At 43.1% G+C, this 17,458-nt stretch overlaps 1 protein-coding gene across 1 annotated transcript; it reads left to right on the forward strand.

Annotated features, from left to right (window-relative positions):
• The first annotated feature begins 4,431 nt into the window (after nucleotides 1–4,431).
• On the forward strand, nucleotides 4,432–4,913 carry LOC306671010 (immediate early response 3-interacting protein 1-like). The gene has a single exon (XM_079156068.1). It carries the CDS (start codon nucleotides 4,522–4,524, stop codon nucleotides 4,768–4,770), a length of 249 nt encoding a protein of 82 aa, XP_079012194.1. The 5' UTR covers nucleotides 4,432–4,521; the 3' UTR covers nucleotides 4,771–4,913.
• Nucleotides 4,914–17,458: the final 12,545 nt, after the last annotated feature.

A 17,458-nucleotide genomic window follows, 5' to 3' on the forward strand; every position in this document is an offset into this window, starting at 1 on the left:
TCTGTACATCCAAAAATATATTTATTTCACCTCACTCTAATACACCTTGTATTTCTCAAATGGTAGTTTAAGTGGATGTAAACTTTGGAGTGATGTGAAGTTCTAAAGTAGTCTAGATGGAGCAAGCCCCACCCACTGAATCCCCTCCCCCAACTCAGGGACGATTTTCTTTGGTCATTTCCTCTAAGGGACATGCCAAAATACATGAGGGCTTGTTTACAATTATGTTGGCTCTTTCAGTCTGGACATATTGAGAGAGGGGGAGGGAGGAAAATGATCTACCTTACCATCCCTCTGAGGGTAGTTTGCCTTAGCACAGGAAGGTGTGAGTCCATTTTCTTACAGGGTCCAGGTTGCTGGAGCTCTCCTGTTATCTGATGGCCATTCTTTTGTAGGAAATTTATAACTAGCTTTTATCATTTTTTCTTTGTTTATGTGGATATCTGTTTCTCTTGCTTCAGGCTTAGCATGCTTATTCAATGTAAGGCCACATGTCTTTCTGAATCTCTGAAAAAAATCTCAGCTATTATCCCTTAGGGATAAGAACTCCTCTTAGGCCTAAGGAGTGGCTCTCAGCCTCCCTCACGCATCTTACTTCCCCCTCAGATTTCATATCTCTTTATATCTTTTTATCTCTGTGATTTCTTTATATCTCTTCGACTTCAGTGACTAGTGGTTGTTTTAACCTGACCATTAATTTTAAAAAATCAATCATTATATTGTTCATTTCTTTTCTTTTTTTTTTTTTTTTTTGTGCTGCTGGGGATTGAACTCAGGGCCTTGTACTTGCAAGGCAAGCACTCTACCGACTGAGCTATCTCCCCAGCCCTATATTGTGCATTTCTGTAATTTTCTATTTGGCACTGTCTATCATTCTGTTGATCTCTTCTAATATTCTGTTTTTGCCTTATGAATTTATTCCTTCTTAACTTCTTTGAATAATTTGAGTGTAGCTGTTTTAAAGTCCCTCTGACTTCTATATGCTTTTCAGTTTCTTGCTTGTGTTTTTTGGTTGAATCTGCTGACTTTTGCTCCTGGCTTTGGATTTCTTCACATGCTTTGCAGTTTTGTCTTCTGTGGGGTCCTGTGTGCCTTGGCTGTGGAGATGCTCCTCTAGAGTGACACTGTGATCACATCTCCTGTCCCTGGTGGATGAGCAGTCTCTGGACCAGCGTTCGGGTGAGTTCCTAGTCTCAGGACACCACAGCCTGCTGGCAACAGAATACCTGTCCATATCCTCATGTTGCTCAGACTAGACGTTCAGATGTCTTTTTAAAATTCTTAATAATTTTATGTTCAGATGTCTTATGTGTGATTATTTCCACTTCAGCCTAAGGTGAGTGGTTCATTTTCGTGCCTATTATCCAGGCCAGGAAGCAGGGTTTTCTGAATGGCACTTCCTAGCCAGGCCAGCTCTTTCCTGACTGCTGACTTTATTCAGGGGATTCAGTTTCAGTTGGCTTTGCTGTTTGCAAGACGGTGCTCCTATCTGGGCATCCCAGCAACGTGGGAGGCTCAGGCAGGAGGATCTCAACTTCAATGCCAGCCTCAACAACTTAGTGAGGACCTGTCTCAAAATAAAAGATCAAAAGGGCCAGGGATATAGCTCAGTAGGAAAGCACTCCTGGGTTCAATCTCCAGTACCAAAAAAAAAAAAAAAAAAAAAAAAAAAAGACTGTTACTAGGTAAGATCTAAAGCTGCAGTCTCTTACACACTCTAAGATTTCTTTCATATGGAATTCTAGAGAGCCCAAACTGTAGGGACAGAAATAAACCCGTGGTTTCCAGGGACAAGGAGTGGGGTAAAGGGCAGACTACAAAGGGCAGAGGGGAGTTTGGGGGTGACAACTGTTCTCTGCCTTGACAGGGATAGTTATATGACTGTCTTTGTCAGAACTCACAGTATTATACACTAAAAAGGATGAATTCCTCTGTGTGTGAATTATGCTTTCATCCCATTTTTAAAAGATGTAAGATAATAAACTGTGCCTACAGGTAAACATAATTTTTGATAACTCGTAGAAATCCTGGCCTCTCAGGCACAGAGCAGTTCAGTCTTTGATCATAACCGTCAGTTTCCTCTTCATTCCAGCAGCCTGGTTGTTTTAGCTTCTGAGCTTGGCGTATAGGTTTTGAAATTTACCTTTTGGTATTTTACATGTTTGGAGTGGGAAGGGGTCTGGCCATTCAGTTCAGATTACCATTTTGAGCCCTTCAGGGTCCTGGCACTTCTGGTTGTAAAGTCCCCTGAGGGGCCTCACTACCCCAGCAATGAAAATACATTTTCCAAATAAGCAGCATGCTCTACTGTGGGTGGCAGGGCCTTGGTTTTCTTGGTTCTCTTCTTTAGATGCTGGGTCTTGGACCTTTCCTATTCCAGAGGTCTCCTTGGGAAGCGCCCCCACACCCAGTTCTGCTTCTGATGCCCCAGAAATGCACTCTGCCCCAGTGGGCTGGATCCTCCCTGCAGCTACTTAGGACTGGATCGCCGTGGAATGCTGTGTTGATGCTGTTGGTGTCTCATTCCTCCTGTGCAAAGTGACTAAATGACCCCCAGACTTGACATGTGAGAAGGTACCACTCTGGCATCTACCCCAATGCATGCTGGTTGCTCAATCATTTGGGCAAGAAAGCATTTGGCAAAACTAGAAGCCATGTCACTGAAAATAGGAACTCCAAAATGTAGCACCACTTCTGCCTTTATGACCCATATTGGCTCCTGAAGTGAGCTGAAGCCACTAAAAGTGGATTATTTTAAGAGTTCAGGGTTGAAGAAGTTAAGAATCCTTCTCTACTTCACTGAGAATGAACTTTCCAAGCCTCATAAAAAAGAAAAATGGAATCATTTTAGAAAATCATTTAAAATATGAAAATTAATTCATTATTTTCTCAAAAATTTAAGGGCATGTTGAAGAATTAGAGCAATAAAATGTTTTTGTAAAACATACATGTAGTGATGTGAGAGAAGACAGGGACAGAGACAGAAAGAGAGGAAGAGAGAGGAAAAAAGGGAGGGAGGGAGGGAGGGAGAGAGAGAGAGAGAGAGAGAGAGTCAGAGAAGGAATATCTCCCTAGAAGTCATTCAGTTGAGCCCTCTGCTTTCACTGCTAAGGAAACAGGCTCATCAGACAGGAGGAGTAACCTACCCAAAGCCACACAGCTGACTTGTTAGTAGAGACCAGAGTAAGGTCCTAGAGCCCAGGTCTCCTGAATCCTACTTTAGGACTTGTCCCACTGAGCCTACATTTTTGGGGGTCTCACATCAGCTGTGTAAATGGGGATCCCAGGGGACGGTTTCCAGTCTTTCTAGGGCAGTGGTCCTGGAAAGTTCCCTGGTTCTAAATCTGCAGGAATTGGGGCAGCAGGGTAAGAGGTGAGGGTGGGGGAGGCAGGGCAGAGGAGAGGCTCCTTGACTCCTTTAGCAGAGCCTGGAAAAGAGGCCCTGAAGGTTGAAAGCACAGATGCTTCCAAGAAATGAAGAGGGACCCAGGTTTCTGCACTCACCAATGGGGTCTGCTGTAAGGAGAAGGTGGGACTGATGTGAGGGAGATGATCACACCCCAAAAGGGCCTGAGTGATTTGTGCAACCTGATGTGTGCTTTCATCTTAGCAACTGGAATGGGCTCCAGCACTAAATGTGTTCATGGCTTCATCCCCCGCACTAGCCAGGGGTCTTTAGTGGGGTGAGCCGGCAGGGAGCCAGGGAAGAGCTCAGTGTTTCACTGGCATTGCTTACAATTGCCCACACGGGGGAGAAGAAAAAGGAGAGGGACATCTCCTCAGTTTCATCACTGTTTAAAATTCTCTGCATGCAGTCCATTCCACCTTTTAGGTACATGCGAGGGGCTGCCCTTATCACTACTGTCCTCCTGCTGTGGAACCTCCCACCAACTCTCTGTGGTGGTCTACTGACGATGGGGCTGGGTGTCGTGGCCACCTCTGTATGAAAGAATGACTGGGAAAGCATTTTTACCTTTTCCAGTCTTGACAACAGGGGGTGGTAAGGAAAGGGGCTGGCAGGCTGCCATGTCCTTCAACCCCTGTCCCTCCAAAGATGGTCCAACTTGGGAGTTTTCTCACCAATCAACAGAGACCACCAGGCCCTGCCTGAGCCCTATGGAGCTGTTGCCGAGGCCCACTTTGCTGGAGCCCAGTAGCACAGCGCTGGACAGGCAGGTCCCACAGGAAGGAGGCAGGGGCCAGGTTTGTGGCTGTGATGTGCTTGGATGCTGAGTGGTCTGGTAGGATCAAGCGCCAGGGGCTCCTTTATTCATCCAAACTCAAATTCCAAAGTATTTGCGAGAAGTCAGCATTAGCCTAAACAATCTCAATTCAAAATATCTGTCCCAATGAACAAATTCCATTAGAAAAACTGATATTTGGAGACGGGGGCGGAGCTCTTCGGAGAACTTGCTTTGGGCCCCACCGGCTCCCGTAGGAGAGCGGAGGTGGTGGCGGCGCCACGTCCGCTGTGGCGGCGGGGGAAGAGTCGGTTGGGCCTCGTGAAGTCTCCGGGAGACCATGGCCTTCACCCTGTATTCACTACTGCAGGCAGCCCTGCTGTGCGTCAACGCCATCGGCCTGCTGCACGAGGAGCGCTTCCTTAAGAACATTGGCTGGGGAACAGACCAGGGAATTGGCGGATTCGGAGAGGAGCCAGGAGTTAAATCTCAGCTAATGAACCTTATTCGATCTGTAAGAACTGTGATGCGAGTGCCATTGATAATCGTAAACTCAGTTGCTATCGTATTGCTTTTATTATTTGGGTGAACATCAATGAGAGAAATGGAGACCCAGAAGAGATGCCAGTGGAAGTTATTACTTCAGTCATTGCTAGAATATTCATTTCTTAGCAGGCTGACCTTGCATTTGACAAAAATGTAAAGTTGACATTAAAACCAGAGTTTCTATTACCTTGATTTTTTAAAAAAATGTTGCATTTGTAGTTTAATTACAGAAAAAAGATCAGGTCACCAAAGGTTGTAGCTCTTCAGGATTGAAATACATTTGCTTGCTGGCTATTAATAATAGTTCATGCTGTGGTAAAGATTGTTAAAAGGGTACAAGACTGTTGCTTCTGGGTTGTTTGTTTGTTTATATGTTTTTCTCTCACTTTTCAGGGATGAATTTTTTTTTCCAAAGTTTTGAAGTTCCTTTTGACTTAGCTGTGATGTGAGAGTGTTTATCCCCCTAGATTAGAGAATTTTTAAAAAGTAATTATTTCTTTTGGTAAATAATTTGGATAATTTTATTTTGAACTGTTTGGTTAAATATTTAGTCTATATGGTCTTGTTATGAAAAAATCAAATATATATATACTATAAAAGACAATACTCTGATTTCAGGGAAAATTCTAATTTTATAAGTCAGTTACCTGATGATTGTGGTTTGAAGTTCTTTTTTATGAATTTGTTATTAATTGGCCTGAATAATGAGACCAAACCAGTATCTGCATATTTTCATTGGTAGAAAAATCTGTATAGAAATGTCTGTGCCCTTTTTACAATGATGTTGACTTATTTTGTAAAATCAGCAAAAATATTAGCCTGCAATATCAATCCTAAACAATCACAATTAAACTATCCAATGGAAGATAGGATATTGTGAAGATAGTTTATTATGAAACCTTTACCTCCCAAAATATTATCATGTTTCCATTTCTTGGTGGAACAGCACATTAAAAAGTGTGATTCTTAATTCTTCATTCTGTCACTAGAGCATTCACGCTAGATGATGTTTTTTGTTTACATGTCTTGGATCATCTTGTGAGGTTGTTTGCTCATCCCATAATACAGTTTTATGTAGAAAGGTTAAAACTATGTAAATGGTTTTTGTGAAAATTATCAGTTATTTTGAAGGGGTGGAATGGCATCTTTGCTGATAGTAGAACTTTTGTAAATAAAGTTGAATTTTCAAACAAAAAAAAAAAAAGAAAAGAAAAGAAAAACTGATATTTGTTTGCTGCTGCTAAAATAAGCTTTTCTATGTATCTTATCACCAGGTACTAGTTTAACACTCCCAGTACTGTTGCTGAATATGCCTGTTGAATATTCCAATAAGCAAATTAAACAAGCTCAGTGACGTTTGCTTGGCCAGAGGAGTTCTGCATATTGGCTCTGGTGAACCTGCCCGTCAACTTTCTGTCAGCTGGTATCTCTGGGATGACCTAGACTCACCCTTGTGGATGGAGACAGGGAGTCAGAGTCCTCAGGGATGAAAGGCGGCATCGTGTCTCAGGAGTGGAGGCGTAGCCATCCCTGGATGGTCCCTGGGAGGTTCTGCCTGCTCCCTGCACTCTTTCAGCTGCCTGGATTGCCTCCAGTGAGCCGCATCCATGTAGCTAAGGGGAACTTGCAGTTTAGCTTCCAAAGGACCATGTTAGAGAAATTTGCTATTGAAACACTTGGGTGATGCTTGTCTTTGATGTGTCAACAGCTCTGGAGGCATCAGGAACTGGAGATCTCCTCTTTCCCTGGAACAAATGGGCTGAATGCTTTGAGACTTCCAGTGAAGATTATTTGTAAATGTGTGAAAGACCCGATTCTGGGCAAGTCAGTTGAGTACTGGAAAGGTCAGAGTGTGACAGGGCGTGTGAGGTGGCTGCACCCCTTTGCTGAGCTGGTCTTTGGGGAACAGTGTGAAGCTGCACCACCTATGACTCTGCTAAGTACAACCCTGGGGGCACTTGAGGGTGGTCTGGGGTGGGGAGCAGGTCCTGGAGCACAAGCCCTGTGAAGAATCCACCATTACAGAATATTTCCTAAGGACCTGTCACATCCACAACTTGTTAGCATAAAAGGCTCTCAATACTATATGCAAAAAAATTGTGTCATGTTTAATTTGCAAATAATCGCAGGGTACTAGGTGTGTCTATGGGAGCAGGATAGCCAGGGTGTGGTTGTTGAGTGAAAGAGGATGTTCTGCCACTTTCAGAGCATTACCAAACTGGTCCATTTCTAAAAGCAAAATACATATTTGTTGATTGACTTGATTGTTAATTGAAGTCCGCCTGCCAATCCACACAGCTACTCCATAAACCATGCTTAACCATTGTTGATGTTTTTCTAAGTGTAGTGTTGGCAGAGTTTAGAGTCTTCTAAATATTTTTATCTGGGTAAAGAGGCTTCTTCATGCTGGGGATGATGAGAAGTGTACAGTGTAAAGCGTCTAAGAATTTTATGTGGCACGGGCTTAAATAAGATGTGCTGTGATGGGTTAAAAAGGGTTTTATTAAATTGCCAGGTCTTAGGAATGGGAGTAGATTCAGGACGTTGAGAGAAAAAGACTCACAGTTATATCTGGATGTCTGAGACCACTTGAGTCCTGGCCAGGCCTAAGATCCTGACCCTGAAGCTGGAATTTCACACTTGGCTTGTACTAAGGGTGCTCCGGGTAGCATCCCTTTTTATAGCATCCCTCAGTCCCAGCACTGCTGTGAAGCACTCTGAGTATCCCTGACTGCTCTTAAGAAGAGAGAAAACCCTCCCGAACATCACTAGCAACACATATATGGATCAAATTTTATTTTAAAAATTTCACATTGAGTAGGAAAATACCTGCTCCGCAAAGAAACATACTACACTGGAAAAAGACTATTCTTAAGTATGCAAGTTGCTGAATGAGTGGTTTATTGGTGTCCCCATTGCTCACCCAGTGGAATTTATTGGATTTTTCAAAGTAGAGGGTAAGCGTACTGGTGTATTATTTATCTATTGTTGCATAACAAATCACCTAACACTCAGAGGCTTAAAACAACAATGACTATTTTATAGCTCTCATGGTTTCTCTGGGCCAGAGAATCAGACTGACTTGTGGGGCCAGTTCTGGCTTGGGATCTCTTCAGAGGCTGCAGCCAAATAGAGGCTTGTCCAGGTAACTCATTGTCAGACTGGCGAGTGGGTGCTGACGGTCGGTGGGTGCCTCAGCGCCTCTCCAGTCCATGGGGATGCTGAGTGCCTTCCCAACATGGCGGCTGGCTTCCCCAGAGTGATCTGGAAGGCCTCAAAGGAAACTGCAATGTCTTTTGTGGTCCACCCTTGGATGTCACATGCCATCTCTTCTGCCATATTCTTTGTCACCCATATCAGCTCTGATTCAGTGTGAAAAGAAACCACATGAGACTTGGCTAAGAAGGAGGTGAGGATCAATGGGGGCCATCTTAGAAGCTGGCTGCCATGGTCAGAATAGAAAGCAGACTCACTCCTAAGAGCCACCAGTTCTGCCTGAATGTACCCAGGCAGTACCAACATTGGTTCAACAGGGCCATGGAGCTGATGACTTCCCAATGCTATAGGGCCATATCTTTTACAGATAAAGATTCTGTACTACCTTAGACAAGACCTTCTTTGCTCCTCTGTGTTCATGGTGTTGCTCTGAAGAACAGTAAGCATTCTCACCCAGGTTTTGTCTAGCTTGGAGTGCTTCAGTGCCTGCAGGGGTTGCTTTCAACTAGAGAACTTTGATAGGGATCAGTCGAAGCCCAGCATCTGTTTAGCCTTCTCATACTTAGCACGATCCTGGGTTGTTATTTCATTAAAGTCTAAATGTTGCTATTGCATGCAAGTCAATTATAAAGGAGACATTTCTCAGAAAGAGAAACATCATCTTTGGCTAGTCAAGCTACTTAATTGCAACAGTAGAAAGCAATTATGCTAATTCAAGTGCAAAAGAAACTTCTTGATATTGGATCCTTTTCCACATCACTGGGAAAGACAGAATTGAGCTTAGAAAAAGGACCAGAACAGAAAGGTGAATTGCATTTCCCAGCCAAATCACTACCCAGAACCAGACGGGGAGGATGTTATTGCCACATCTGCTGGGAAACACAGAGACTTGGCTGGCATTCCTGCCACCCCCACTGCCACTACTGCCCTGGGACACAGGCTCATTATTGCTTCCCTGTTGTTGCCCCTTGATGCAGTACCACAGCCAGGTTCCGCCAGTGCTGAAATGTTTTCCTGTTCTTCATCAGCAGATTGTGGCTCAAGTCTGGGGCAGGAAGAAATCTGAATGTCTGAGTTTAAACCATATACTCATCTCCTAGTCATGAGGGAGACTGGAAAGACATAATCTGGCCTTGTCAACTTTCATGGTGGGAAGAGGCTTAGCTTCCTGTGAAGATTCATAAGGTGGTAGATTCACCAGATTCACTAGCACAAGAACTGTTCCAGTTGCTGGTCCATCAAATCGACGTGATAAAACAATAACCACAAGACACAAAAATGTCCAGTACAATTAGTTCCTGCCTGGAAAACAACATTTGGATTTTCTTTTCTTTTTTTTCAATCTGGAGGACATGTGAGAAATTAGCCTGGGCTGACTGGTCAAAAGACCATAGAAAGTCTACAAAAATGCCCCATGAAAAATAGCATCAGGGCTGGGGATGTAGCTCAGTGGTAGAGCATTTGCCTAGTACCACAAAAAGAAAAAAAAAATAACAATCACGTCAGAGTGAGAAGGCTTACAACTTGGGCTGGTGATATAGAGTGCTTGCCTGCCCATCCCAGCACAGGAAAGGAAATGAAAAAAAGAAACACTTACAACTCAAATTGAAGGACAAATACCCCAATTTAAAAACTGGTCAAAGGATCTAAATAGAAATGTCTTCAAAGAAGATATACGAACCGCCAATGGAAGTGGCTCAATGTCATTAGCCATCAGGGAAACACAAATCAAAATCACGGTGAGTTACCATTTTACACTCAGAAAAATGGCTATAATAATATAACAGGTAATAACAAGAGTTGGTGAATATGAGGAGGAATTGAAACCCCATACATTTCTGTGGGGAATATAAAATGGTACAGCCATATTGGAAAACAGCCTAGCTATTCTTCAAAAGAGTAAATGTAGAGTTATCATATGATCTACCAATTCTATTCCTAGAAATAAAACCAAGAAAAATGAAAATATTTGTCATATTGTACAAAAACTTGTACATAAATGTTTATAGAAGCATTATTCAAAAGGTGGAAACAATCCAAATTTCCATCAACTGATGAGTGGATAAACAAAATATGGTATATCTATACAATGGAATATTATTTGACCATAAAAAGGAATGGTATATAGATATGTGCTACAATACAGGTGAATCCTGAAAAAAGTAAAACATGCCAGATGCAAAAGGCTAGATGTGGTATGATTCCCTTTATATGACAGATCCAGAATAAGCAAATCCATAGAAAGACAGTAGATTAATGTTTCTTAGGGCTGGGAAGAGGTGGGGGGGCTGGGAGAGAAGCGAAAATGTATAGGACTTCCTTTCAAGATGAGGAGAATGTTCTAAAATTTACTTGCCATAGGTGTACGTAACTATGGATACACCAAAACCCATCAAACTGTATACTTGAGAGGGGTAAATTATATAACATGTGGATTATACCTCAATAAAAGTGTTATTTAAAAAGAAGAAATACTTGCTTATGATAGAAAAGTAAAAAGGAAGAGCAAAATAAAAACTTTATTAAATGTTAACATTTGGAATATGCCCTTTCACTTCTTTTCCAGGCAAAGTTTTCTTAGAAATTTTGTATGTATTTTTGAGAGTAGTGCATATTTAATTTTATCCATTCTTTTTTTGTCTAACATAAATATTTCTCATGTTTGTATTACAGTCTGTGATACAAACATTGTTTTTAGGGATTGCACAATATATTTCACCAAGTGGCTGTTATTAAGCCTCAAACATTTCCCCATGTTGGGCTTTTAAATTATCTCCATTTTTTGTCTATCATGCCTATGCTTTGATGAGCATCTTTGTTCATGAAGTTTATTTGCGATTTAAAATTATTCCTTGGGATAGATTCAGATGGTGGGATTATTGGGTTAAAGAGCTTGTATATTTTAAGACTGTTGATAGTGCCAGGTTGCTTTGCAAAGGAGATTTTCTCCTCTTAAATAAATGCCCTTTAAGAGAAAGAAAAATCTCATGCTTCACCTCCCCCTAACCCCCTGTGGCCTAAGCTCAGTTTTTCCCTTTGATCCCCTGTGTTTTCCTTCTCCCTCCTCATTTCTGTTGGAAATGGACCTACACTGTAACATATGCGGTCAATACTGGAGGTTTTCACGTCTGGGCCTCTGAGTTGATCCCTGTCTGAGAGCTTCCAAGTCAGCGTATTGGATTTTTTCAAGGCATAAGTGCACAAAGACAAATAGCATAGGAGAAGCAGCCAGGCACTGACATTTGGAAGCTGAGGAGCCACTGCCAAGTGGTAACTGACCTAGCAGACCCAGTGAAGCTGAATGTGAAGTCAGTGGAGGGCTGGGGAGGCACAGCCAAGGGAGGTCTGTGGGTGGTACTCAGGAATAGGGGCACCTCATTCTGAAAGTGACAGTACAGGCAGGACTCAACAGGACCAGTTGTGGTCTGATGACCAGATCACCTTGCCCACTTCATGCCACCAGCCACCTGTCTCCTCCACGACTCTGCTAAAGACTGTGAATTTATTCTCTGGAAAATATAAAAGAGAGGGTGCTGGACTGGGAACCTGGGACCCGATGACGGCAGCAGAGCTGTATTGGCAACAGGAGGATTATGTGAAAGTCTAGATGGTCAGTGATGAGACACCACACCCTTCTGCCCCTACTTAGCTTCCAGAACCCAGCTGCTGGGTGTGTATGGGGCAGGCAGGAGATGGATAAATCTTCTCCAGGATCTGGGCTTAGAGGAACCCCCCAAGTGCTGACATTGAGGTTCTGAAACAGTCTGGTTAGTTCCCAAACGGCTGGTTAGCTCACCTTACCGTCAACCCACAGTCAACAAGCCCCAGGCGCACACATGCTACTTTCCGTCAGCACGCTCCTGCAGCACCCTGAAATAGGATCAGTCCAGGACTATTTAATCTTCCACCAAGAAGCATGCTACGTCTCACCTTGCATCCAAGTCATTTAGGACTCTATAAAGTTTTATGTTTTATTGATGTCATATTAATTTTTAAATTCATTTCTGCCTTTTGTTGTCAGTTGTAAAAAAAAAAACTTTTCCTCCACATATTTTCAAACTGATTATTGGATATATTTGTGTTTCTTTTATATCCCACTACTTCATCCAGCTTTCTTATTAATTCAGAAAGTTTTCAGATGAGTCTTGGGTTTCATGGGAAGATGATTACGCCATCTGCACATTATGATGAGGTGTCTCCTCTTCCTTTTTTTTAGTATACTTCCTTCTTCTGCTTTTGTGCCTTGGTCCTAAATTTCAGAAAAGCATTAATTAGTGGTTGATAGCTGACACTCTTGTCTCTTCTTGACTTTGATAAGATGGCTTCTAAGCATCTTGCCATTAGTTACTATGTTTGAAGTTGGTTTAAGATATTCTTTATTGTATAAAGGGAACATTCCTTTCCCTTTTCTTTCCTCTGTCCATTCTAGCAATAGATGTGAATTTAATAAAAATCTTAGTATTTACTGTTGTACATGTCATTTTCCTTTGACTTTCAGATATGTTCTGCTGAATAAATTAGTGTCCCTTCGGTAACCATGTTTGGAATGGGCTGATTAGACATAGTGGCAGAATCATGAGAGAACACGGGCTTCCTGGGTCCCATGAGCAGCATCCCTGTGGTCCTCTCTCCCTGGCTATTTCTGCCACCTCCAGAGTCCCCACAGGCCCTCTTATGATGGGGAGGCCATTCTAACCTTTTACCCCTCAAAATGTGATCCACAGACCAGCAACTTCTGCATCACCAGGTGATTATTAGAAATGCAAAATCTCAGATCTACTGAATCAGAATAATGTTTACTGAGACCTCCCGAAGAGATTCATGTGCACATTGAAGACCCAGAAGCACTGTTCTCACATAGAGGTATGATGCCTTCTCTTAGTTTCTCTTCTGCTGACAGGATAGTCCTCAGTCCCATACAGCAGATATTGAGAGAAGTTCTAGAGTGCTCATACTGTACATGCACACATAAGGACAGAGATGGAGACAGAGAGAGGGAGCAAGCCTGGGGATGTGTACATACACGCATGAGACCTTTTAGGATCCCTGGGCAAGTGTCATGAGTGATTGTGCTCAAAAGTAAACAAACTGCCCACGTCCATGGCATGAGGAAGGGTGTGCCTGAGTAAGTGCAGGGAGGAGAGCAGAGAGAGGGCAATAGATTTTTCTAGAAAGGGGTGCCTGATGATTTGCTGTAACCAACTGCACATGGTGACTCTTAAGGTCCCTGAGCTGTGGGGGAGGGAATGCTGGTGGTTAACCACCTCCGGATCTGGTGGTTAGCAGCCCTGGGAGATAGGATTTCCTCTTGTTCTCTCAGAGCATTAATCTGGTTAAGAAGACTTAGACTCATCAAGACCCTATGTCTTTCTTCTTTGGAAAATGTCCCGCCTCTGCATGTGCTCCTTCATTTGTAAGACAGACAGACATCCCGACCTCCAAACAAGGATCCAAGAGGACTCCAGGATCATGAGGACCAATTAGAAAGCAAAAGCAAAAAAGGACATTCACTGTGAGCTCCGAGTTGGGGGGTTGGTGGTGGTCAAAGGCATCTTCAGCAGGAGTGGCAACCGCAGGGCAGTGTTGTCACCACCGGACACAAAGGATTCTCTGTGCTTCTGCCAGGAGCTCAGAGGAACCAAGCAGAGTGCAGAGATGTCTTTTCAACAGACCCCCAGGTTCACGTGAGAAAGACTCATATTGCACAGCATCGTTTTAACCCTGGAACATAGACTGGGTCGACTTCAAAGAAGCTTGAATGTCAAAAGTATTTTGATATTGAGTTTTACAAGTGAGACCAGAAACTGTCATTTAAGACAATGCTAGAGTGAACTGCTGATACAGCTCTATTAGAACCAGGGGTGGGAGACCAAAGAGGGAGATGAGCCATTTACCTTACAGACACGATTGTGTAGCAGGCACAGGAGAAATAATCCTGCTGCGGAATTGCAGCTTTTCAGACTGGTGAGTCATCTTTGGGCAAGGAGATGGGCAAGGGACTGACATGACAGAGCCTCTGCCACTGGACAGCACCATGCTAAGCAGTCTGTGGCCATGTGTGCTGGTTCAGATATGGTTTGAGTGTATGTCCCAAAGGCTCGCATGCTCTGCATGTGCTCCCTTACTTTGTCTTCAATGTGGCAATGTTGAGAGGTAGTGAAACTTTTAAGAGGTGGGGCATAGTAGAAGGAGATTAGGGGATTGGGGACACCACCCTCAGAAGGAATGAATGTAATTCTAATGGGACTCCAGTTAATTTCTGTAAAAGTAGATTGTTTTAACAAGAGCAAGCCTGGCCCTTAAATCTCTGATTTCCTGTGTGACCTCTTCTGAACTGTGCCCATACCATGATTCTATCCTCCATGAGGCCCTTTCCAGAGACCAAAAGATGAGACCATTAATCTTGGGCTTTCAGCCTCCAAAACTGTGATATAAATAAACCTTTTAAAAAATAAAGTACTCAGCCTCTGTTATTTTGTTATAGAAACAGAACAGACCAAGACACTACACCTCAGCTTTAACATGCACTTGAATCCCAACACATTTGGGATTCAAGTTCAGCTCTGGAGGCCACACTCAAATATACCAGACTGTCTTATAATCTCCCATAGAGCAGTGCCCTCGGATTTTAATGTGCTTATTAATCATTGAGAATCTCGTTTAATGCAGATTCTGACTTGGAATATTTGGGGTGGGGCCTGAGATTCTGCATTTCTTACAAGTTCGCAGCAGCTGACACGGCTGGTACTTGGTCCGTAATCACAAGGGCCTGGCTTCCAAGAGTTCATTCCAGGGTTTTACAACCTTGCATGATACCAGATCTATTTGGGGGCTACCCAGACCCAGTTATATTTTTAAAGAATTTTCTCATTGATTCTAATTTTCCACTCTGATTAAGATTCACTAATCTGGGCCTCGGTGTAGGGGTAGAGTTGGTGGGTAGGTAGAGCCTAGGATATGACTTGTAAAGAAACGTCTTTGGGAATACATTCATGGATATGTACAGTTTCTAAACTACACGTGCCCCCCATTTTGAAATGCAAGTGTCTTTCCTGAATTCACACCCACTTTCTCTTGACATTTGAAGGACATTATTATAGTCTGAATATTAGTATCCCAGAGGTCCATGAGTTAAAGACTTAGTTCTTGTGGTGGTACTACTGAGAGGCAATGGAGCCTTCAAGAGGTGGGGCCTACTGGGAGGTACATTGAGACATGCCATCAAAGGGGAAGAAGGGACCCTAGTTTCTCCCACTTTCCTTGGTTTTACGGTCACTAGAAGAGCAGTTTTCTCTGCAATGTGCTCCCACCATGCTGCCTTGTCAGAAGCTTGAAGCAATAGGTCCCCAATCTTGTATTGGAACCTCCCGAATCTTGAGCCAAAATGAACTTTTATTTTTATAAGTTCACTATCTCAGGTATTTTGTTAGAATAATAGGAAGTTGACTAACACAGACACTGAAGTCATAAGTAAGGACAGTTAGCCCTAAAAAAATAATAATTAAAAAACCCCAAAGCAGTAAGAAATTATAATTTATATCCTTAGAAAGATCAAAAACTTACTGCTTCCATAAAACAAGTATAAGATATTATGTAAAAGTTGTCTGTGGACAAGAAACAAAGCTTCTAGAAATTCAAAGCATGACTGGTAAAAATAAATATTCCATCAGATAAGCTAAATAATCTAAGAGTTGAGACCAAGAACCAATTTAATATTTTAAAAAAGAAATCTCTAGAAATAAAAGCAAAAGTACAAAGAGAGAAAATATCAGAGAAGAACCAAGAGAGAAATAGAAAACTAGATCAGAGGTTTCAATATCTGTCTAATAGTAGTTTTAATAGAATAAGGACATTTAAGCAAGTAGAAGAAATATTTCCTGAACTAGCAGTCTTCAGACTGAAACAGCCCATCCTGTTAGGAAGGGTTTATATACACACATTCTGACGAAGTAGCGGAACTGTAAGGATAACGACGAAAAGCAGAAAAGCGTACAGAGCTTTTCACAGGACATCTTGGAAAATAGACTCAGGCTGGCGTGAAAGCTCTTCTCATCAGCTGTACTAAATGCTGGAAGCCCATGCCGTCATATTGGAGGACGGAGTATGAAATCACTATCATTGGTCAAAATCAAGGGGCTGAGGGCTTCTCCCCTGCTGAGACTGGGGGCCTGGGTGGGGATCCTTCCTTGTCTCTTCCAGCTTCTGATGGCTGCTAGCAGCCCTTGGCTTGTGGCTTCACTGCTCCAGTTTTGAGGCCAGTGTCTTCAAATGTCCCTCCAACATCTTCACATCACCTTCTCCTCTGTGTCTGTGTGAGGAATTACTTCTCTCTTACAAGGACACTTGTGATTGCATTTAAGACCCACTTGAATAATGTAGGATAATCTCTTCTTCTCTAACCCTTTCCCTTTATCACATATGCAGACTCCCCCACCCTTCTCTCTCTCTCTCTCCCTGCCACATAAATGAACATTCACAATTTCCAGGGATGAGGATGGGTATCTTTGGGGAGGCCAGTTTGTAGCCTACCATAATCACCAGCCATACACTCTAAATGAAACCAGATTTGAAGATGCACTCTGGGAAAACAAAAAAGAAACTTTGAAAGTGGAGGACACGGGAGACAAGCAAAAGGGGCACTGGAATGGGCCAAGGAAAAGTGAAGAAAGCTGAAAGGAAGCATGCATCTCTATGTATTAGGGTTCCCCAGAGAAACAGCACCGTAGGACGTGTATACATATGTAAGAGGAGATTGATTGATTATGGGAATTGGCTTCTGTGATTAGGGAGGCTGAAAATTTCCATGAAGCGCCATCTGCAAGCTGCAGGCCCAGGAAAGCTGATGTTGAGATTCAGTCTGCGTGTGGAGGGGCAGCCATGGTGTAACTTCCAGCCTAAAGTCCCAGGTGGAAGGGGTGATGGCTCTGCTGGAGTAAATCCTGGATTCCAAGGCTGGCGAGCCAGGAGCCCCGGTGTGCAGGGGAAGATGAATGTCCCTGCTCAGAACAGAGAGCAAGTTTGCCCTTCCTTTGCCTTTTTGTTCCTGCTGGGCCCTCAACACATCCGACGATGCCCGCCCACCTGAGTGAGGATCATCTTTGCTGGTCCACCAATTCAAAGGCTAATCTCTTCCAGAAACAAGCATTCTCAGCCACAGGCGTCATGGCACAGCCCTGATGGATTCTCCAGCCCAGACATTCAGGCAGACGATGCTCTCCCAGGGCCATGACCATGAGCCATTTATAAAGGCAGCTTCCACATAATCACACCAACATGCCTGCAGGGACGTGACCGGCTATAGACCGGAAACCTGCACCCCACGTCCTTTGCCCACAGCAAGCATCATGCTGGAGGCGCACTCTGGTTTTCTTCCAAAGTATTTAATTGCAAGTGGCCATGCATTTTAGTCCACTTGGCACTGCAATAAAAGAATACCTAAAACTGAGTGATTTATAAATGAACAAAAATTTATTTCTCATGATTCTAGAGACTAGAAAGTGTGAGGGGCTGGTGTG

The sequence above is a fragment of the Sciurus vulgaris genome (assembly GCF_902686455.1).
Source record: "Sciurus vulgaris genome assembly, chromosome: 10".
Taxonomy (NCBI): domain Eukaryota; kingdom Metazoa; phylum Chordata; class Mammalia; order Rodentia; family Sciuridae; genus Sciurus; species Sciurus vulgaris.